Source organism: Suncus etruscus, chromosome 11 (assembly GCF_024139225.1).
Source record: "Suncus etruscus isolate mSunEtr1 chromosome 11, mSunEtr1.pri.cur, whole genome shotgun sequence".
Lineage (NCBI taxonomy): Eukaryota > Metazoa > Chordata > Mammalia > Eulipotyphla > Soricidae > Suncus > Suncus etruscus.
Window position 1 is genome coordinate 37,667,821 of NC_064858.1, and position 24,339 is coordinate 37,692,159.

The 24,339-nt window shown below is 34.1% G+C and overlaps 1 protein-coding gene across 1 annotated transcript in view; it reads left to right on the forward strand.

The window, feature by feature from the left end:
* The window catches only part of LOC126022053 (NKG2-A/NKG2-B type II integral membrane protein-like), a gene marked incomplete at its 3' end in the record, with an annotated part of 468,997 nt that overhangs the window by 39,915 nt on the left and 404,743 nt on the right, over positions 1–24,339 (forward strand). The window contains exon 8 of the mRNA XM_049782918.1: positions 1,034–1,182. Coding sequence (XP_049638875.1) covers positions 1,034–1,182 — 149 coding nt within the window. The remainder of the gene's footprint in view (positions 1–1,033; positions 1,183–24,339) is intronic.

Sequence of the window (24,339 nt, forward strand, 5' to 3'; positions counted from 1 at the left end):
CGTATAGCTTACAAATACTAGATATGGTACAATATTTATTATTGTAATAGTATGATTGATTATTGTCTTACTTTGAGTAATTAACATAGAAAACAACTCAAATTTTGTACATGTCAACATATTTATGGGGAAAATTAGTTATGTACATGCAAGCAATGAATAATAGTGCCTGTCATTCAACAAAATTAAATATGTAGTCTCATCATATTAAAACAGGAAACATTTATTTTGGAATTGATAATCAACATTGTTATAATTGTCTATCTTTATTTTAACCCCTTTAATATTTATTCATTCTTAACATTTATTCACACTTTTGTAAGGTCAAATTAATTCCTTTCACATTGACTTAGAGTAAATAAAAACTTTTCTTATTATAAAGATGATGTAACCTCTGTACAGCTAGAGAGTAATAGTGAGCAATATCAGTAATGGTGCCTCCAAAATTATATAGAAATTTTAAATTGAGGTAGTAAATTATAAAGTCAAGTAAAAGATATTAAATAAATACAGAAGAGTATTTTCTTAAGCAATAATAAGCAGATGCATTCATTTAAAAGTCTATCTACAATTGAAAATGGTTTCAAATGTCCTACTAAAATTTGGCAAGGAAGATAAATCTTACAGTCTATATGTGAAATACACAACCAAAGAAAAAGTGCAGCAGGTAGAGCACTTTTCTTGCATTTGGCTGATCCGATTCCATCTTTGGCATCTCACATGGACTTCAGAGCCAACCAGGATTAATTCCTCAAATTATAAAAGAAAAGAAATGGTAGATCAGTTTATTGAATTTCAGGAGTTACATTGAGTGAACTTTATTTGTATGCACATTCTCTTGATCTTGTATGTAAATTAGGGAAGAGAAGACTACACTTTTGTTTCATTATGTATATAAATGTTTTATATTTCTTATGTAACATTCTCCAAATTATACATACATGTTGCCTAAAGTTGTTTATATATAAATAAAAATTAATTTTCATTTGCATATAAGATCTCTTTTAAATTTTAACTCATAGTCTTTCTCTAGCTTATCATTGTAAACGCTGTCCAGAGGAATGGCTCCTACATTCCAACAGTTGTTACTATATTAGCAGTGAACAAAAGACATGGAATGAAAGTTTAGAAGACTGTTTTTCAAAAAATTCTAAGCTGCTTTATATAGACAATAAAGAGGAAATGGTAAGTTTTTTATCATTAAAATATTAACCTTTTTTAAAATATACATAAATAATTATGTTTAAGGAATGTATCAATATTATTATTTATTGTACTGCAACTTATTAATGTTGGATAACTTGAATTCAGCTATTCTTATAATTGTTTTATGCCATGATGAACTTTTGAGATTTTGGGGTATTTTATTATTTTTTTATTCTTTCTTTTCTTAAAGAGTGTATATGCCAGATAATTAAGGTTCACCCAAGACTCTGTTCAAAAGGAACACTCTTGGCAATAGTTGAGAGACTATATCCCACACCAGGCAAATGAATTGGAATCATCAAATTCAAGGCATATACTTTAAACCCTTTCCTCTCTCTCAGGTACCATATTTAATTGAAAAAAATCTTTTTAGTTTTACATCAGAAACAAAACTCATATAGGATGTATGGCTCTTTCATAGCTTGTAACCATCCCTATTTCTATCCCTGCATTACATATGATTTTCAGAGTTCACCTGGAGCGATACCCTTGTAGCTGGTATTTTACCAGATGTGACTCAAAAAAAAAAACAAAATAATTATACATTTTCATTCTAGTACTTTTATTCAAAAGTTAGCCATGCCAGAAATTATTTGGGAGTTTTTCTATTTCTTCACTTTTCTCAATGAGTTTGGAAAGGAATAGTCCTCTCTGCAAGACTGAATGTTTTCACTCATGAATCACCTAGACCTGTTTTGTTTTGGAGAAGCCTTTTGATTATCATTTCTTTTTTCTTTTCTTTTTTTTTTTTTTTGGTTTTTGGGCCACACCCGTTTGACGCTCAGGGGTTACTCCTGGCTATGTGCTCAGAAATCGCCCCTGGCTTGGGGGGACCTTATGGGACGCAGGGGGATCGAACTGCGGTTCGTCCTATGCTAGTGCTTGCAAGGCAGACACCTTAACTCTAGGGCCACCTTCCCGGCCCCTGATTATCATTTCAATCAGCTTTGGTAGTTATGCAGAATATCAGTATAAAATACACATTCTTATGATTTCAATAGATTGAACATATTTTATTTTTTCAATTCTTACAATGTTTTATTCAATAAATGTCCAATGTTCTTTTTATTCTATATTGAATCAACATTAAATATACTTACAAAGTCTTTCATATTTGAGTTTTAATCATGCATGTCCAATACCCATCCTTCACCAATGACCTGCTACCAATGACCCCAATTTGCTTCCTGCTATCTCCGCATCTCTGTGCTACCTGCCTGTCTGGCAGACATTCATTTTCTCTCTTACACACACACTCTGTCTCTCTCTGTCTCTTTCTATCTGTCTCTATCTCTGTCTCTCTCTTCCCCCTTTTTCTTTCTACACTGGTTGCAATATGGTTACAAAAAAGCATATCACTTTACCTTCTTTCAGCACCCAGTTATTATCCAGAGTGCTCATTTCCAGTGGTTCTTTATATACTCTAACTCCACTCACTTGCTATTAGTAGCTAGCTTTTAACATGGTCCAGTCCTCCTGGTCCACGTAGGATATTAATAATATACTATTTTTTTTGTTTTCTGTTTTCTGTTTTTTGGGGTTTTTTTGAGGGGGGCACACCCAGTGAGCTTAAGGGATACTCCTTTCTATGTGCTCAGAAATCTCTCCTGGTTCAGGGGACCATATGGGTCGCCGGGGGATCAAACTGAGATCTGTCCTAAGCTACCGCGGTCAAGGCAGAAGCCTTACCTCTCTATACCACTGCTCTGGCCTAATATTATACTATTTTTATATTGCACAAATGAGTGCAATCAGTCCATGTCTATTCCTAACCCTATGACACATTTTACTCAGCATAATACTCTATAACCATCCCTGTATAAGGAAATTTCATGACTTTATTTTTTCCTAAATGCTGTACATTATTCCATTCTGTAGATGTACAACCGTTGCCTTGTCTAATCATCTATTCTAGGGCATTTGGTTTATTTCCAGATTTGACTATTGTAAACAGTGTGGTCATAAACATGAAATGTATTGTTCTAGGGCAATTGAGTTGTTTCCAAATTTGACAATTGTAAGTCATGAACATGGAAATGCAAATGACATTTCTTCAATGAGTTTTTTTTCTTTTGTCATTAGAGTATATTCCTGGGAGTGGTATTAATCAATCATATGAAAGTTCAATTTTTAGTTTTTTTGATAAATGTCCATATTGTTTTTCAAAAAACCTGGGTCAATCTACAACATCACCAGTGGTGGAAGAGTGTCCTTTTCTCCCCACATCCACACCAGCACTGTTTATTGTTCTTCTTGATGTGTGCCAGATTATGTGGAGTGAAATGTTATTGCATTGTAGTTTTGATTTATATATTCCTGCTGATTAATGGTGTGGAATATTATCTCAAGTCCCTTGGCCATCTGTAATTCCTTGAGAAAATGTTTATTAATTTCCTCTCCTCATTTCTTCTTCTTGCTAGGTTCTACTAGTGCCTTATATGTCTTAGATATTAACACTTAAATGCTGAATAATGGTATCTTCATCTGAAGATATTTTAGCATTAGTATTATGAAAAGAACAACTATATTTTCCTCTATCTATTCTATGGTTTAAGGTTTTATATGAAAGCCCTAATTTTTTATTTTACTCTTCAACATGGTGTAAATAAAATGTTTGAGTTAGATTCCTTACATCTAGCTGGCCACGTTTCCCAAAAGCACTTACTGAAGAGGCTTTCTTAGTTCCAATTCACATACTTTTCTCTTTTTCTAATTAACTTATTATATGTCTGGGGATCTATATTTGAATATTCTTTTCCACATATCAGAGAGTTTGTCTTTATTCCAATACCATGGCATTTTAATTACTAATTTATTGTACAGTTTGAATATGGAAAAGATAACACACGCTATTTTCTTGTCCCCAAGTATTTCTTCAGCTATTTGTAAAGGTTTATTATTCCATATGATTTACATAAGTGCTTGATCTATTTCATTGAAAAATATATAAATATTATTATAGAACTTGCATTGAATTTGTATAGTACTTTGGGAAGTATAGTCAACTTAAAGATGCTAATCCTACAAATCCATGAGCAGGGAATGTGTTTCCATTTCTTTATGTCTTTATTTTGAAGTAGTGTTTTGTAGATTTCTTTGCATAGGTCTTTTGCTGCAAGCAGCTTTTGTCTTGCAGCGCCAGTGGGATTTCGATGAATTCACTTCAGGGAGAGTGGGTTGCCCTGGCCAGTGTACGAAAAATATGAAATAAATGAAACCACACAGAGTATGTGGGGTCAACAGGTCTTCTGACAGGAGTGCGTCAAGTTTATTTTCCAAACAGGGGTTTTTACAGGTGTAAGCCAGTCACAGGTGCAGAGAAGGATATTTACAATAACAAGGCAAGGTTAATTGCAAAAGAAAAGGTAACACTCAGGGCAGCTTTTAACAACCAACCTCAATTGCAAAACAAGGGCCTGGAGGAGGTAAGAAATACCTAGAAACTTGATCTTCCTGAGCTGGACTCCATTGTTTTTGGGATCAAGCACAGGAAAAAACCAAATCTCCTAAAACGTGTTTTCCTATTTTCTGAGCAGAGTCAATAGCCTAGGGTCTGCCCTTGTTTACCAGAAACTTCAGCTGCAAGGACATATTTGAAAAAGAGAAAAACATTGTCTTTGCTTTTAGGGTTATGTATCCAGAAAAGGGGTTTTTTTAGTAGTCTTTGGTGCTGGAATTTCTGAGCCAAATTATTTGATAGAGGCCACAATTTTGCCTGAGATTTACAAAAGGAGAGATAGCCAAATACTGGTCAAAAATGTAATGTCAAGCATCACTTAGGAAATTCCTCAGCCATCCACGCAGGGAAAAAGGTTTCCACAGCGGGCCTTTTCGGGAACCCCGTGGGGGTTATTGCAGTTCTCCCCACCAGGAAAATCTAAGGATACATCTGGTGGGCTGAATTCCCCTAAAGTTCATGTATGCCGTGGCAATCTTTCAACTTTTTAGATGAGTGATTCTGAAGTATTTGGTTTTTCCAATGCACAATTGTGAATGAATTCTTTACATAATGTCTCTTCACTTTAATATTTGTATATAGAAAAGTCATGACTTCTGATGTTAGTTTTGTATATTGCCAGCGTACTAGAGAGGTCATTTTTTCTATAATTTTGTTTGTGGAGTCTTTAGCATCTTCTAAGTAGAGTATCATATCATCCCCAAAGAGTCAGAGTTTGAGTTCTTCCCTTTCTATCTGGATGCTATTGATATCTTTTTATTGCCTAATTGTGATGACAAGTAACACCCGCAATGAAGTACTATATTAAATAGAAGTAGCCAGAGTGTGCAACAATGTCTTGTGCCAGATCTTAGAGGAAAAACTTTTAAATTTCCCATTAAATATAATATAATTGATGGGATTATTCTTCTTGGATAAGACTATATTGAGGAAAGTTTCTTTAATTCTCATCTTGGTGAGTGTTTTTATTATGAATGGGTGTTGGATCTTTGTTGATATAATGACAGGTTGCTCTAAACACACCCATAGACATGCCCTTGGGCATGCCCCTTGGACACACACCCTGTCACACTGAGTGTTAAAAGAAAAATTTGGACAATTGGAGGGGGGTTTCAGTATAGTGATCAGAGCAGTGCTGGCAGGTCCACAGTGGGCTGGAGATAAATCATTGGTGTCTATACCTCAATGTCTCTCTCAAACCCAAGCTATAGGCCTTCCCTGGCCCCTCTGTCTGGTGAATCTCTCTCTCTTTCTCCCTCTGTCTCTTCCTCTCTCCTTTCCTCTTTTTCTCTCCCTTTTTCCCTCCTCTTCTCCCTTCCTCCCTCCTGAAAACCCCAAGCAGCAGCAGACCTCAGACTCTGCCTACTTGTTTCTCTTCAATTTGTCTCTCTTCTCTCTCTTTGACACCAGCTGCCCAGATAAGTGCAGCAGTGCCCAAACAGCTAAACTTGCTCTTCTTGGGTGGGCATGAGGCCCTAGCTAGCAGATGGGCCCCACAGACAGCATCTAGACCTGCAGCTCTGTAGCTAATTACAGCCTGTCATGACCTGCAGTTAACTGCAGTAATCTGCAGATAACTGAAGTATTCCTGCTGATCTTGTCAAATGTTTTATCTTAATTTATTGATATGATCAAACAATTTTTATTATTTAATTGATATGGTATATAATATTGATTAACTTTTGTATATTGAACCATGTCTTGTATTCCTGGGATAAATTCTACTTGGTCATACTGTATGAACTTCTCTATAAATTGTTATATTTTATTTGCTAGTATTTTGTTCAAGATCTTTTCATCTGTATTCATAAGATATTGGCTGCCAGCACTGATTATTCTCATATTTTGTGATGTGTGCCAGTCTCTGTGGCATGAGACGTATGTCATTGTTGTTTTGATTTGAATCTCCCTGATGATTAGTGATTAAAGCATTTATTTTTGTGCATTTTTTTTTTAATCTCTGCTTCTACTTTTTCAGAAACTGTTGTTTCTTTCTTGAAGATGCCTTCATTCTCAATGTCATGCAGGTCTTCCTACGTGTTCTTCTATATACCTATGGTTGTGGGTCTGATATCAAGGTATTTAATACACTTGGATTTAACCTTTGTTCTTGGTGTTAAAAATATGTGTGAGTTTAGTTTTTGCATGTTATTGACTAGTTTTCTTAATTCGACATGCTGAAGAAGAATCCCTGCTCCACTTTCTATACTTTCCCCTTTATGAGAAATTTATTGACTGTCTTGGAAACATTATCTAAGTACTCAAGTCTATGTAATTGATCTGAGGGTCTGTCTTTTTTCCACTTCCATGCTGTTTTAATGACTAATGCTTTGTAGTACAATTTATGAGAGGCTATATAGGTGGTTGACACTTTTCTGGTCATCAGATCTGCCATCTTCATTCTCTACTCATTGTGTTAGCTTGCATTATTTCCTCATTATCACTCTTGTAGTGTTATGTTTTCTGAGTGTTGTGCTTGGGTTCATTGATTAACAGATGTGCGCAGCAGTGGAACAGCCTGACTCCTTGGGCTCTTCCCTTCATGTTCCTGCTAGGTCACCTATATTGATGTGGCTTCTGCAAACTTTTCTGGAAAAGGTTCCTCCCAGCACTGTACCCACTGGTCTTGGATGGAAGCCATGTTGAAAGCATGTGGTGGGAACTGTTTAAGTTTTGGTTTCATGGACAAATATGCCCCTGGGGCTTCCACATCCTACATCTTGTTAATATTATCTTAACAATGTACTAATTTGAGAAGATGAGGGACTTTGGAGTAAAAGGATATAGTTCTCTTAATCTTTGACTTTCAGATGATTTAAGTCACTTCATTATCCTGCCAATTTCCTCAATATTATTTATTGTATTTTCCAGTGTTCAGCCTTTTAATTATGATACAAATTTAAGTTTGCTGTTTCATTAGCAGAGTGACAAGACTCGGATTTGTAAATATTTTGGAAATCATCATGTTTGTACTCTAATAGCTTTAAACTCATATTCAACTATTATTTTTTATATTTATTCTTCTCATTCAGTTTTTAAACCTAAATTGTTTTCCATTAATCTGTAAGATTTGCTATTTTTCTAGTTTTAGTTCTTATATCTTGCAATCTATATGAAAAATATCTACAAATCAATTTTCAAATATAAATGGGTATATAAATATAAATATTCAAATATAAATTTTATTTTAAAATTCAAAAATATTTAGAGTATTTTACTGCAATTTTTGCTTCAAACAATATGTTTTAACTCAGGTTTATTTTGGTATAGTTTTTGTTTTAATATTTCCATTGATATTTACCTTTCACTGTTATATTTTATTCCATTTAATATGAATTATAAATCTCACTATGGCATTACTATATACTTTCTAATATTTCTTTCAATAACAAATGGTAAAAATAACTTTAAGTTTTATTTTAAGAATTAAAAGTATTAAAATATTTTATTTGATTTTCATAATACTTTTTCTAATAGAATATATTCAAGAATTTTAATATTCTACCATGGAGTGGACTCTCCCAAAGAAACAATGATAGTTTATTGGTGTGGTCAGATGGATCACTGTTTTGTTCCAAAGTGTAAGTATCTTTAGCATGTTTCTATTTTTATATATAGTGGTATATAAATTTAGGAAGGGAAAACAATAGGTTAACAATAATATAAATGCAATTATATAATACTTTCAACTAAAATTTTACATAAAATATTTAGAATGTGATATATATTTTTAGTTCAAATATAGTATATATTTCAAATATTAGGCTTTAAATTTATGACACTTATTATATATTATTCCCTATATTTCAGGTTCACAGAATATTCAGGACAAAAGAAATGTTTCTATGTAGATTACTCTAGAGCACAATTTATTAATGAAGACTGTTCTGAAAAAAGAATGTATGTTTGTAGGAACCAATAAATTTCACTTTATTTAAATTTGGAAAATTTCTTCTTTACTATCTATTAAGGACACATATGTGATTTCTTCAGCATCAACTTAATTCTATTTAGAACTATTTTAACATTATTTTTAAAGCTTTGAAGTTTGCATCTAAGTGAGGAGGAGTATATGTTGAATTCTTATTCATTCATTTCCTCAGTTGTAGATTCTATCTTATGAACTGACTCTCCAAGTGACACACCTTGCAAAATTAGCCTCTGTTAATGCATTTTAAAAACCTAAAGTCTATGATTTATCTAAATATTTGTCTTTGATGTAGAATTAATTTAAAATAAACATTCATATAAAGCAGCGTTTTTCTACCACTATGCTGCAGCACACTAGTGTGCCATGAAATATTGTCTGGTGTGCTGTGGGAAAAATCCAATTTCATCCGTAACATGTGGTTTCACATTAAGTAAGTGAACAGAAATGTGAACAATTATAAAATACTTTATTACTTCATAATAAAGTAAATAGAAAATAATTTTTTGTGTTTATTTGATTCCTATTCAAGAGAATTGTTGCAATTCAGCCCTTGATGGGGCTGACTGATGGAGGGATGGTGGATGAGGTCTTTCTCCTCCAGCTCGGAGCACGCATCTGTCACTCTGTTCAGTCTGCACTTCTGAGGTGAATGCAGCTGGTATAAGGCTAACAGGCAGTCAGGCTTCAGAAGATAACAGCTTTATTCAGCGGACATGGTTGAAGACAAAAGCCCCAGAATCAGCCCTCGAAAAAAGCCCCTGCCTTCCACAGACCTTTCCTTTTATACATCAGAATCAGGTACCACTCTAGGGTGGGAGCAGAATCAGGTACCACCCTAGGGTGGGAGCAGAATGTCAGGTCACACCCTAGGCTAGGGCACAATCACAGATCAGGGTAGGATCAGTAACATAATAATCCCATGGAAATGCTTACATACACAACAGAGAATTACTTTATATAGTCAATATAGGCACAGTTAATTTTTCTAATGGTGGTGAGCCTCATGATTTTTTTTTTTCATCAAAAAGTGTGCCTTTGCACAGAAAAGACTGAAAAGCTGAAATCACCAAATTATATAAATACAGTATGTCTTTCCTCAAAATTTGCTATTTGAATAAATAACATTGATGACAAATGGCATTGAACTCTTTTCACTGTTCCTCATAGTGTGTATATTTTCTAATTAATTGATTTTTCTCTTCCTTAAAAATATTGAGAAAAAATGAGAATTTAACCAGTAAGAATATAGATGATGTCATTTGAGAATGAACTCATTAATGAACTCAATAAGCAGGAAACATTTAAATAAAACATTTATTAATTACATGGAGGAAATTGTCCATTAACTTAAAATAAAGTTTGACAGAGAAGGAATCCCTTTAAGTTTAAGGGAACACACATGAAGAGGTCACTAGGAGATTAAGATTCACCGGAGATGGATTTCATAGTCTATTGAAGAACTATGGCAGAGGATACTTGGGGTAGAGCCATTTTCTCTAGACACAGGAGCAAAGCGACTGTAAGGTCACAGGGAGAAACTGTTGAGTATGTATGTGTCTCAGGTTGGAGAGTGTCAGCAGGCAGAGGGTTTATTGTGGGAAAGTAGGACAGCCCACGATTATTTTCTGGTAGTGAATTCTTCAAATTTCCTGTCTACTGCATCTAAGAAGCTAAATGAGAGTGAATACCAAAAAACAAGATCAGCCTCCTTTCCTGGTGTGTCTCCAGAATGGCTTTTACTGATAATGATATTATTGCCAGTTTGTTATTTTGCAAAATAAGTCACTATTCCATAAATATTTGATTTTAATTCAGCCATGATCTTTATATACTCTATGGCTAATTTATATAATATAACATATAATAAAATACTAAATATTAAATGTTAATTAAACATTTTCAACTAAACATTAAAAATCAATTGAAGCTGATCTAAAGTGGTGTTAAATAACTGAGGTTGCAAACATACTTATACATGCGCATATCTGTAAGAAGTGTCAGTATAATTCTCAAATTTTTTTGAATATTGTTGTCATCTTTCTGCGTAGTTCATATATCCAGAATATATGATGTACAGCATAGGAATATTTTTCCAGTAGTAAGCTTTTTTTTTTTTTTTTTTTTGGCTTTTTTGGCCACACACAGTGAGGCTCAGGAGTTACTCCTTGCTATGCTCTTAGAAATTACTCCTGGCTTGGGGGCCATATGGGAAGGCAGGGGATCAAAACAAGGCCCGTCCTAGGCTACCATGTACAAGTTAGATGCCTTACTGGTTGTACCACTGCTCCAGCAACAGTAGTAAGCTATCTTTAATTTTAACCCCCCCTTTTTTTGTCATTCAATTTTTAGTTTAACGTAGTCAAATTGCTTTTTATTTTTTATTTTTGCCTTTTTTTCTTTAAATTTTGTGTAATTCCAATGGTTTTAGAGTGTTGAAGATGCCATTTAGTTTCAAAACTGAAGTATTCCGTCTGTTTTCTTTAATGTACGTTATAATTTTCAGCTGGATATTGAGGTCTTTAATCCAATTTGAATTGACTTTAGTGCAATAGAGAAAAGGATCCAGCTTTAATGTTCTACATGTGCTTATCCAGTTTTTCAGCACATTTGCAAAGGAAGTTACCTCTACTTGATTTCATGTACTTAGTTTATTGTGACTTTTTCACAAAAAATCATAAATATGTGATTTTTTCCTTAAGGATTCATTTATCACTCATTGAACAGAAAACTTATCTTCATTTCAGTTACATATAGATTTTTTTGATGAGTGTAGCTTAATATTACAATTCCATATTACACTTAGGTAATGAAGTACCTCTATTTTGACAGTATGAACATATTCTTTCTTTCCCACTTTTTAAATAATGTCTTTATTTAAGCACCATGACTACAAACATGTTTGTAGCTGGGTTTCACTTATAAAAAAAATGAACACCCCACTTTGTTTATAGTGTCCTTTCTAATTACATAAAGTTTCTTAATAATTTTTCTAAATCCTAAAGAACATCCACTGAATGTGCCTGAAAATTGCATGGAATCTATATAGCAATTAAGCATAATAGCCATTTTAAAAATATTCTCAATTATGGCAGGTAGGACATTTGCCTAGCACACAGATGATCCAGGTTTTATCCTCAGCATCAGATATTGCCCCCTAAGCCTGCGAGGACTTTTTTCTGAGTGCCAAGCTGGGAGAAATCCCTGAGTGCAACCAGGTATAGCCTGTAAAAGCCAATATATCAGTATCTCTTTTTTCTTTCTTTTTATCTATATGTACCTATCTATTTATCATCTATCTAATCTAGATATCTATCTAGATCTATCTATCTATATACACACATTTTTCTATCCATTGAAAAGCCAATATATCTAGATCTGGATATATCTATTTATCTATCATCTATCTAATCTAGATATTTACCTAGATATTTATATATATCTAGATATACCTGTGTAGATCTATATATACTATATCTATCTATCTATCTATCTATCATCTATCTATCTATATATCTATCTTCTATCATTTATCTATTTTTCATCTATCTACATACACATTTCTCTATCTATGAGTGACTTAAAATTTGCATGGTATACATTTCCTGTCCCATTTTAGGTAGATTCCTATGAACTTAAAATTTTTCAAATTATTTCAAACTTTTACAGATTATTTTAGATTCTTCCTCCCTCAATCACTATTTGTTTATAGGAATGCAGCAGGTAATGTGTGTTGGCTTTGTAGCCTGATACTTTATTGCACTGATTTATTTACTCTACTGTTTTATTGTAGACTCTTAACTGTCACTAGAGATATGATTTATCACTGGAAAATAGTAATAATTTGACTTCTTTTCTAATTTTAAAATTGTATTTCCTTTTCTTGCACAAATACTATTACTAGAACTTCTAATACTATCTAAAATAAAACTGGAGAGAGTAGATTGACATCCCTTTCTTGTACCTGTTCATAGAAGAAATGTTTTCAGTTTTTCACCATTAAAAGTGATTTTACCTGTGATTTATTTGGTGGAGATGTGGTGAAAAAGAAACTCTCATCTACTGGTTGGAGTGTTATCTTATTCAAACCCTGTGGGAAAGAGTAAGAAGACTCTTCAGTAAACATAAAATTAAGAGCAATATGACCCAGACATTACACTTTGAGGTATCTATTCCCAGATCAAAAGAATATTCTTTCAAATTTGCATATGCACATAATTATTTATTTCAGTACTTAGTATAGTAACTAACCTAAGGAAACAAACTAGTTATGATATGACACAAAGATTAATTTTTTATGATACACAATGGTATACTATACACAATGATATATTATGAAGCTTTAAGAAAAGATGCAATAATGCCATTTTCTGCACAATGGAAGTAGAAGATATCAGCGTGATTAAAATAAGCCAGAAGAAGACATAAAACAGAATGATATTTCCTATAGAATATAGAATAACTGCACAAAGAAATGTAATCTACTAAAAGATATTTTTTCTTTTTTATTAATGTTTTTCTTTATTTAAACATCTTGATTACAAATATGATTGTGATTAGGTTTCAGTCATGTAAAGAACATCCCCTTCACCAGTGCAACATTCCCACATTGTCCCAAGTCTCCCTCCATCCCACCACATCCCCAACTGTACTCTAGACAGGCTTTCCAGTTCCCTCATTCATTCACATGATTACGGTAGTTCTCAGTGTAGTTATTTCTACAACTGCACTCACCACTCTTTGTGGTGAGCTTCATGAAGTGAGCCGGTAGTTCCAGCCCTCTTCTCATTGTCTCTGAGGATTGTTGCAAAAATGGCTTTTATTTTTTTTTAACCCATAGATGAGTGAGACTAGTCTGTGTGTCTCTCTCTCCCTCTGACTTATTTCACTCAGCATGATAGACTCCATGTACATCCATGTATAGGAAAATTTCATGACTTCATCTCTCCTGACGGCTGCATAACATTCCATTGTGTATATGTACCACAGTTTCCTTAGCCATTCAACTGTTGAAGGGCATCTTGGTTGTTTCCAGAGCCTGGCTATTGTGAATAGTGCTGCAATAAATATAGGTGTGAGGAAGGGGCTTTTGTATTGTATTCTTGTGTTCTTAGGGTATATCCTAAGAATGGAGCTCAATTTCCAGTCTTTGGAGGAATCTCCATATGGATTTCCATAGAGGTTGGAGTAGACAGCATTCCTTTCTCTCCACATCCCCGCCAGCACTGATTGGTCTCATTCCTTGTGATGTATGCCAATCTCTGTGGTGTGAGATGGTACTCATCGTTGTTTTGATTTGCATCTCTCTGATGATCAGTGATGAGGAGCATTTTTTTCATGTGCCTTTTGGCCATTTGTATTTCTTTTTTTATCAAAGTGTCTGTTCATCTCTTCTCCCCTTTTTTTGATGGGATTAGATGTTTTTTTTTTTTTTCTTGTAAAGCTCTGTCAGTGCCCTGTATGTTTTGGATATTAGCCCCTTATCTGATGGGTATTGGGTGAATAGTTTCTCCCACACGATGGGTGGCTCTTGTATCCTGGCACTATTTCTTTTGAGGTGCAGAAGCTTCTCGGCTTAATGTATTCACATCTGATTATCTCTGCTTCCACTTGTTTGGAAAGTGCAGTTTCCTTTTTGAAGATGCCTTTAGTGTCAATGTCATGGAATGTTTTACCTAAGCGTTGTTCTATATACCTTATGGTATCAGGTCTGATATCAAGGTCTTTAATCCATTTGGATTTTACCTTCATAAGTGATGTTAACTGGAGGTCTATGTTTGCTTTTTTACAAGTGGCTAACCAGTTCTGCCAGCACCACTTATTGAAGAGGTTTTCCCTGCTCCACTTAAGATTTCTTGCTCCTTTGTCAAAAATTAGGTGATTGTATGTCTGGGGAACATTGTCTGAGAACTCAAGCCTATTCCACTGATCTGAGGGTCTGTCTTTATTTTAATACCATGCTGTTTTGATAAATATTGCTTTGTAGTACAGTTTAAAGTTTGGGAAAGTAATGCCTCCCATTTTCCTTTTCTCTAGGAGTGCTTTAGCTATTCGAGGGTGTTTATTGTTCCAGATGAACTTTATAAGTGTTTGTTCCACTTCTTTGAAGAATGTCATGGGTATTTTTAGAGGGATTGCATTAAATCTGTATAATGCTTTGGGGAGTATTGCCATTTTAATGATGTTAATCCTGCCAATCCATGAGCAGGGTATGTGTTTCCATTTCAGTGTGTCCTCCTTATTTCCTGGAGCAGGGCTTTATAGTTTACTTTGTATAGGTCGTTCATGTCTTTGGTCAAGTTGACTCCAAGATATTTGAGTTTGTGTGGCATTAATGTGAATGGTTGCCTTCTTGATGTCCATTTCTTCTCTATCATTATTGGTGTATAAAATGGCCATTGATTTCTGTGTGTTAATTTTGTAGCCTGCCACCTTGCTATATGAGCCTATTGTTCCTAGAACCTTTTTGTTAGAGTCTTTAGGGTTTTCTAAGTGGAGTATCTTGTCATCTGCAAACAACGAGAGCTTGACTTCTTCCTTTCTTATCTGGATTCCCTTGATATTTTTTTCTTCCTGATCGCTATAGCAATCACTTCCAGTACTATGTTGAAGAGGAGTAGTGAGAGCCGACAGCCTTGTCTTGTACCAGAATTTAGAGGAAAGGCTTTTAGTTTTTCTCCATTGAGGATAATATTTGACATTGGCTTGTGGTAGATGGCTTTAACTAGATTGAGAAAGGTTCCTTCCATTTCCACCTTGCTGAGAGTTTTAATCAAGAATGCGTGTTGGACCTTATCAAATGCTTTCTCTGCATCTATTGATATGTGATTTTTATTTTTCTTGTTGTTGATGTTGTATATGATGTTGATAGATTTACGGATGTTAAACCATCCTTGCATTCCTGGAATGAAACCTACTTGGTCGTAATATATGATCTTCTTGATAATGCATTGGATATTATCTGACAGGAAATTGTTGAAGATCTTTGCATCTGCTTTCATCAGGAATATTGATCTGTAATTTTCTTTTTTGGCATCATGTCTGTCTGTTTTTGGTATCAAGGTAATGTTGGCTTTATAAAAGCTGCTTGGGAGTGTTCCCGTTTTTTCAATTCATGGAAGAGCCTGGCTAGAATTGGTAGTAGCTCCTCTTGAAAGGTTTGAAAGAATTCATTAGTAAATCTGGGTCTGGGATTTTCTTTTTGGGCAGATGTTTGATTACAGTTTCAATTTCCTCATTAATGATGGGGTTATTTAGATATGCTACATCCTCCTTACTTAACTGTGGAAGGTTATGAGTGTCCAAGAATTTTTCCATTTCTTCTAAGTTCTCATGTTTAGTAGCATAAAGTTTCTCAAAGTAGTCTCTGATTACCCTTTGGATCTCTGCAATATCTGTCGTGATCTCCCCCTTTTTATTTTTAATATGGGTTATCAGGTTTCTATTTTTGTGAGTTTTGCCTATGGTCTATCAATCTTGTTTATTTTTTCAAAGAACCAATTTCTGCTTTCGTTGATCTTTCGGACTGTTTTTTGGTTTCCCACTTCATTGATTTCTGCTTTCAGCTTTGTTATTTCCTTCTGTCTCCCTATTTTTGGTTCCTTTCGTTGGTAATTTTCTCATTTTGTGAGCTGCGTCATTAAGTTATTCAGGTAGGCACCTTATTCCTTCCTGATGTGTGCTGCAAAACTATAAATTTTCCTCTCAGGACCGCTTTTGCTATGTCCCATAGATTCTGGCAATTTGTGTCTTCATTATCATTTGTTTCCAGCAAAGTTTTGATTACCTCTTTGATTTCATCTCGGACTTACTGGTTGTTCAGTAGCAGGCTGTTTAATTTCCAATTGTTAAAGTTTTTCTTCTGTGTGCCTTTGTAGTTCACACCTAATTTCAGAGCCTTTTGGTCAGCAGAGTTAGCCTGAAAGATTTCTTTCCTCTTGATTTTATGAAAGTATGTTTTATGTGTCAGTATGTAGTCTATCTTGGAGAATGATCCATGTACATTGGAGAAGAACGTGTATCCAGGTTTTTGGGGTGGAATGTCCTATATATATCTACTAATCCTTTTTCTTCCATTACTCTTTTTCAGGGATAGTATGTATTTGTTGGGTTTCAGTCTGGTTGACCTATCAAGTGTTGACAGGGCCGTGTTGAGGTCTCCCACAATTATTGTTTTGTTATTGATGTCGTCTTTCAGATTTATCAGTAATTGTATTAGATAATTTGCTGATCTCTCATTGGGTGCATATATGTTTAATATTTTGATTTCTTCCTGTTGCACATACCTCTTGATTAGTACATTGTGTCCATCTTTGTCCCTTACAACTTTTCTGAGTATAAAATTGGTGTCATCAGATATTAATATGGCCACCACAGCTTTTTTAAGGGTGTTGTTTGCTTGGACGATTTTCCTCCTGCCTTTGATTTTGAGTCTATGTTTGTTCTGACTATTCAGGTGTGTTTCTTGTAGGCAACAGAAGGTTCAATTCATCTTTTTGACCCATTTTGCCACTCTGTGTCTTTTAATTGGTGAATTTAGTCCATTGACATTGAGGGAGATGATTGTCATAGGATTTAATGTAATCTTTGTAGATTAGTTTGCTGTGTTTATTGGTCTCTCTTGTCTTAAAGTAGACCTTTCAGTTTTTACTTTAAGGCTGGTTTTTTTATTTATGAAGTTTCTGAGGTGTTGTTTATCCATGAAGCTATGTATCCTTCCTTCAAACCTGAATGTGAGTCAGGCTGGATGCAGTTTTCTCGTTGAGGCATTCATTTTATTCAGTCTTGTCACTATATCCCACCACTGTCTTGAGAGTTTCTTGTGACATGTCTGCTGTAAGTCTTAGGGATGCTCCGTTTAATGTAATTTTCCTTTTTGATATTGCTGCTTTCAGTATTCTATCTCTATCTGTGGGATTTGTCATTGTAACGAGGATGTGTCCTGGGGTGTTTTTCATTAGGTCTCATTTCACTGGTACTCTTCGGGCATGCAGAATTAGATTGCATGTAGTCTTTAACTCTGGGAGTATCTCTTTGATGATGTCTTTGACAGTTGATTCTTGCTGAAGATCTCCTACCTGGGCCTCTGGGACTCCAATGATTCTTTTTTTGTTTCTATCGAGTTTATCAAAGACTTCTATTTTCATTTGTTCACATTCCTGGAGTACTTTTTCCATTGCCTGATTGTTTGTCTTAAGGTTCTTTTCCAATTTCTTCTGCTGTATTGAGTTTTTCTGCATCTCATCTTCCAGTACGCCAATTCTGTTCTCAGCTGCTGTTACCCTGCTGGAGAGGCCATCCACTGAGTTTTTCAGTTGAGTTACTGTGTTTTTCAGATCTGTTATTTCAGTTTGTAGTTTTCTGATTTATGTCTTTGTGTTCTCTTCAGATCGATCTATGCTTTCTTTTAGTTCTACAAACATCTTCCATATATCTATTCTAAATTCCTTATCTGAGAGGTTAATCAGATGGTTGGAATTTTTTAGATCATCGAGCTATCGTCTTCATTCTCTGTGCATGGTGTTTGCCTGCGAGGTTTCCCCATTGTCATGCTTGTAGTGTGGTTTTACTGCGTGTTGTGGTGGGGTTCATTGTTTAGAAAGAGTGCGCTGCTGCGAAGTAAAGCGGAGCACCCAGCTCTTCTGCAGCCTCTAGGTGACAGTTTTTTGTGGTTCTGCTCTGTATGCCTCTGAGGAGAGCTTCAGGTATTCAGGAAAGAAAGACAGGCACAGCAAAGATTTCCCTTGACGTCCTCAGCGTCATCAAAGGCACAGCAGTTTGGTGCCTCCAAGAATTTCTAGATCAACTTTGACACTAGTTTAGGACAGAACAGAAAATAAAAGAAGGGGGGAAAGGAGCTGATAAAGGGAAGTTATTGGGGACGGAGGATGAAGGCTTTATTTATACCATTGCTATGGGAGAAATTAAGCTAGATATTCAAAGCATGGTCTCTGCAACAGTGAAAACATGAATTCTAATTTAAAAGTATAGAACTTCGCAAAGTTTCTGTCAATGTAGCCAGAGGAGGATTGAACTTTGTGGGTGGGTGGGAGTGAACTAGAAACACTGGTGAAAGTAAGTTACATTTTGGGATGGATGGTTGTAATATTGTTGGCCTAAAATCAATTATCAATTACTCTTCTTAAAGAGATTATGTCTAGAGTCCATAACTGTGAAAATGTGGGAACACTGTGGTAAAGGTGGAGGCAAGTTACTTTTCACTGAATCTGACACCCACCAGTCCTTCAGGCAGGGGAGTTTGCATTAACAATCAGTAAAAACCAATGTCCTTTATTAGTTCAATCCTTCTTGCTCTGTATGAACACTTGTCAAAAATGTTGAAGTGAACCTTATTTTGTTCTCAAGTCTCTGCTTATTAATCTTCCAAGCTTCTTTTAACACCAACAGTGTAACTGCTTCCACAGAAAGCCTTAGCCCTTCTGTCTCTCTCTTGCTGGAGCATCCTGTATCACTTAGGAGGGACATAGTACATTATTTTTTTAAAAAGCTTCATGCACTGATTTTAGATTTTTGGTTAATCTTTGTATGTACTATATATATATATATATATATATATATATATATATATATATATATATATATATACACACTATTAATATAGTACATGTTACTAGGTCTTAACCCTTTATCTGTTATGTTCAGTGCAAACATTTTCTCCCACCCAGTTAGCTGTCTTTTACCTGAATTAGTTCCACTTTCCGACTGAATATGGCATTAAGATAGCCTGAGAAAGAGAAAATTTAAAAAATAAATTATTTATTTATGGGCCCAGAGCAGTGGTGCAAGAGGTAGGTCATTAGATGGACTGTGTTTCGATCCCTAGGCATCCCAAAAGGTCACCAAGTCAGGAGGCATTTCTGAGCACATAGCCAGGAGTAACTCCAGAGCGTCATGGGGTGTGGCCCCAAAATTAATAATAATAATTAATAATCTAAAATATCCTGCAAGTCCTGATAAGTCCTTTCTATGATTGCATCATAGTTTGAAACTTCACAAAGATGTCTGTGAAGATCAGAGATGCTAGTTACAAAACTTGGTTTCTCACAGGAAGGTGCAGGACCATCAATTGAACAAAAATATTTGTAACCCTCTCTTGTCTCTGTACTAGCACATCTCATTAAGCATGGCTTACAAACAATAGATTGTGCAACATTTATTCTCAAATTAATAAAATCATTCTATAGTGCCTTAATTTAAATAGTTCAGCTAAATAAAAATATAATTTTAAAATCTATTTTAATTTTATTAATGTTGAGTACAATGTATTCAGATTAGTTAAGTTCAAATAATGCATTGCATGTAATCCAATCCAATTATATATGCAACCTCTATTAATACAGGAACCATTTATTTTGGAATTGAATATCAATGCAGATTTAAATATTCTTATCTTTACTTTTAGCCTACTCTTAGGTTCCTATTTCAACCTTTTGTAGATAACAGATTAATTCCTCACACAGTGACTTAGATTAAATATAAACTTTTCTTATTAAAAATAAAGATGACATAGACTTGGTGAATTTTAATTTAGAAAAAATTATAAAAAATCAAGATGTAAAACATGCAAAGTTCCTGAAAATATACACTACTCACTGATAAAAGGGATAACAGACTAATAATTGTACTATAAAATCTAGTAAAAAATAAAAATAATGAGAGGGCAATTGGTTCAAAATGTATACATTGATCCATGAATGTCAAAATTATTTTAAGCACATAACCTAAATTATAACTTTAAAATATCAAAATTAACTAGTATGTAATATTACATTTATATTAATATATACATATTTCATATTTTAATGCATAATATTAATTTCATATGTTGATATATAATGATTTTATATCCTAATATATGATATATTTATATACCAAATATATAAAAATAAGTAAGAATAAAACAGCTTATTATTGTTTATAAAAGCCAATTGAATATTGTGATTTGTATTATATTTTACATACACTTATTACCATATTAATAAACCAACTAGCTTGATATTTAGTTACATTGAATATGTCAAAATTTTTAGTCAGAATTAAATCTAGATACCAGACTATAAAGTCTGTTGACTACCTTTTTAAATACATAATATGCTTTATTACAAATGCTTATAACATAATCTACCTTAACTGGTCTTGGCAGCTGTAGGTTATTTCTAGAAATTTGAGACAGTAGTATTTTCCCTAAATAAATTCAGTCTATAGTTTGGTGTATTAAATAATTCTTCATCACTATATCACTTGACAATTTCATATGTAGTTATTTTTTAAATTATATTTTTCACATTTTTGTTTTGGATATGATCAAATTTCTTTTTTAAAAGAACTTGATTGGCAGTTGGTTTGGGGGCCACACCCAGCAGAGCTCAGGGGTTACTCCTGGCTCTGCACTCAAAAATCGCCACTGCAGGCTGGGGGACCATATGGGATGCCAGGAATCAAACCCGGTCTCTTCCTGGGTCATCTACGTGTAAAGCAAACACCCCATGCTGTGCTATCTCTCAGGCCCATAACAGCAAATTTCTATATGACTGTATTAGTACTGAAATATTTCTCTAAAATTTGTTTTCAGTACTCCAATACATATCCAAAATAAAAAAGTGTTTGATATCAATTTAGTCTCATAATATATATGGAAAATTACTACAGAAAATGATTTTAAAACTGAAGTGGCTAAGACTAACATTTTCAAAATCCAATTTATTTATTTATATTTATTTATTTATTTTTATTTTAGTTTTTGGGTCACACCGGGCAGCACTCAGGGTTTACTCTGGCTCTAAGCTCAGAAATCACTCCTGGCAGGCTCGGGGGACTATATGGGATGCCAATATTCGAACCACTTGTCCTTCATGCAAGGCAAACGCCCTACCTCCATGCTATCTCTTTGGCCCTAATCTTTTCTATCTTAAGACATTCTGGAATTTAAAATCTGTCCTGAAAACGCGTGCACTAATTTTTTCTATTGTATAGGGCACTAAGTTGAAAACATTTTTATCTGTGAACTCATATCACTTTTTATTTTACATTTTGCTAACAGAAACCATAATTTTATTTTACTATTTACTCTATTATGAAACAAGTAACATCCTTATAATTATAAGGAAATTAGAACAAAACATATACAAAATACAGCATTTTACATGATTTTCAATATCTGCCACTGTTCAACTGAAACTCCACCCTTACTAACTCAGCTGATCATCTCTGTCCTCTTAGACAACCTATATTTAAATTTAGTACTTAAGTGCATTTATCCAAAAGCACAGTCACTGAGAGATCTCAGATGCAGGGATGAACAAGCAAAGGGTAACCTATGCAGAACTGAATTTCTTTAATATTTTGAAAAGACAACAAAGGAAACCAAAGGACCCCAAAAGCTCAGCCACAGTAACTGAGCAAGAAATAAACTATGCAGAATTAAATCTTCAAAAATATTTCTCAGGATCCTCAAGGTAGTGATAAGTAAGCACTGTAGAAGTAAGACCTTTTGGGGCCGGAGAGATAACATGGAGGCAGGACGTTTGCCTTTCATGCAGAAGGACAGTGGCTCGAATCCCGGTATCCCATATGGTCCCCGAGCCTGCTGGGGGCGATTTCTGAGTGTGGAGCCAGGAGTAGCCCCTGAGCGCTGCTGGGTGTGCCCCCCCCCAAAAAAAAGAAGTAAAACATTTTATAAAAGTAGGATATAACTCATTTTGGATTTGTGCAATTGGGGTATGCAATAGTGGAACAGAATAGGGAATATATTTGAATTTTTTATTGATCAGGATCAGATTTTGAAGTTGGGATATAGAATGCTAATACGAAACATTAGGACTAATTTTATACAACCATTGTGTTTGCAAAGAACTCATGGGTGTTATTTTACTGATAATGCAATGGATTCTTTATTCAGGGAGACTGTCAGAATAGCAGCCGTAGTTTACATATCCAAATTCATATTTGTGACTCACTATGAATGATGCTTATCTTGTATGCAAGTTTTGTACACAGGTTGCCTCTATAGTTTCCTTTTGTTTTTCCATTTTTCTACTGCAGACTTATCATCAATGTCAGAGAAAACTAATTTCTGGGCTCTTGGGACTCCTCTGTCTTGTTTTGATGGTGCTAATGATCCCTGTTATTCCCTGTAAGTAAAATTTGGAATTATCTTAATGTTTAATGTTTGTGTGTGCCTTTAAAAATTTAATCACAGAAATTAAAAAACATTGAAATGTAAATATGTAGACCAAATGTTAAATTTTATTCTGAGTTTTTTTAGAAACCTAATACAGAAAAATTTTAGTAAAATTATTACTTAATTCTGCAACATTTATAAACCAATTATTGTGAACTATGTTATAATTTGATCCTTTCAGGTTTTGAAATACCTTTTCTTCTCAAAAATGTGATCTAATGAGTTCTTATAATAAATCAATATTTCTTTTATATTATTTTAAACACTATAAATCTAAAATTTTTGCAAAAATAATTTCAAAGTACTGAAACGATTATTATTTTTAAATCAAGATAATAGTAATAAGGAATACTTATTTTTGTAGCTTCTGAAAAGAGTCAAATAATACATCTGTGTCAACAAGGACCCAGAAAGGTATAATGTTTTTAAAGTTTCTTATATTAATAGTAACTTTTATATTTGTTTGTTTTGTTCAGTATATATTTAAAAGGGTCTGGAAAAGTAATGAAGGTGCTGGAGTTTATATTTTAATTTAATTCATAATACATCCTGAGCATAATAATATCCTTGAGCACTGCCAGCATCAATTCTATGTATACACTTTAATACTAATCTCCAAATTATGCAGTTGAAAGTAAATGATGAAATTAAGTAGTAGGCATACAATAGATACAATTCTTTCCTTGGTACTAATAAGCAGAGCTATTCATTTAATAACATCTGTTGATGGGGCAGACGGGAAAGAACAGTTGTAGGGCATTTGACTTGCATGATGCCGACCCCAAATGGACCTAGGTTCAATCCCCAGCATCTCATATAGTCCCTTAGCCAGGAATCATTTCTGAGCACAGAGCCAGCAGTAAACACAGAGCATCACTGGTTATGGTCCCAGAACAAAAACAAACAAACAAACAAACAAAACAAAACAAAAAAACCAAACAAACTATTGCTTTGTAATACAGTTTAAGGTTAGGGAAAATAATGCCTCCCATATTAAGTTTCCCAAGGATTGCTTTAGCTATTCAAGGGTGTTTATTGTTCCAAATGAATTTTAGAAGTTTTTGATCCACTTTTTTGAAGAATGTCATGGGTATCTTTAGAGGAATCTCATTAAATCTGTACAATGTTTTGGAGAGTATCACCATTTTAATGATGTTAATTCTTCCAATCCATGAGCAGGGTATGTGTTTACATTTCCACATGCCCTCTCTTATTTCTTGGAGCAGGATTTTATAGTTTTCTTTGTATAGGTCCTTCACAATTTAGTCAAGTTGACACCAAGATATTTGAGTTTGTGTGACACTAATGTGAATAAGGTTGATTTCTTAATGTCCATTTCTTCCCTATTATTGATGTATAAAAAGGCTGGCACATTGTTATATGAACCTATTGTTTTTAGAAGCTTTCTGGTAGAGTCTTCAGGGTTTTCTAAGTAGAGTATCATGCCATCTGCTAACGGTGAGAGATTGAATTCTTCCTTTCCAATATGGATTTCCTTGATATCATTTTCTTGCCTAATCGCTATAGTGAGTAATTCCAGTACTATGC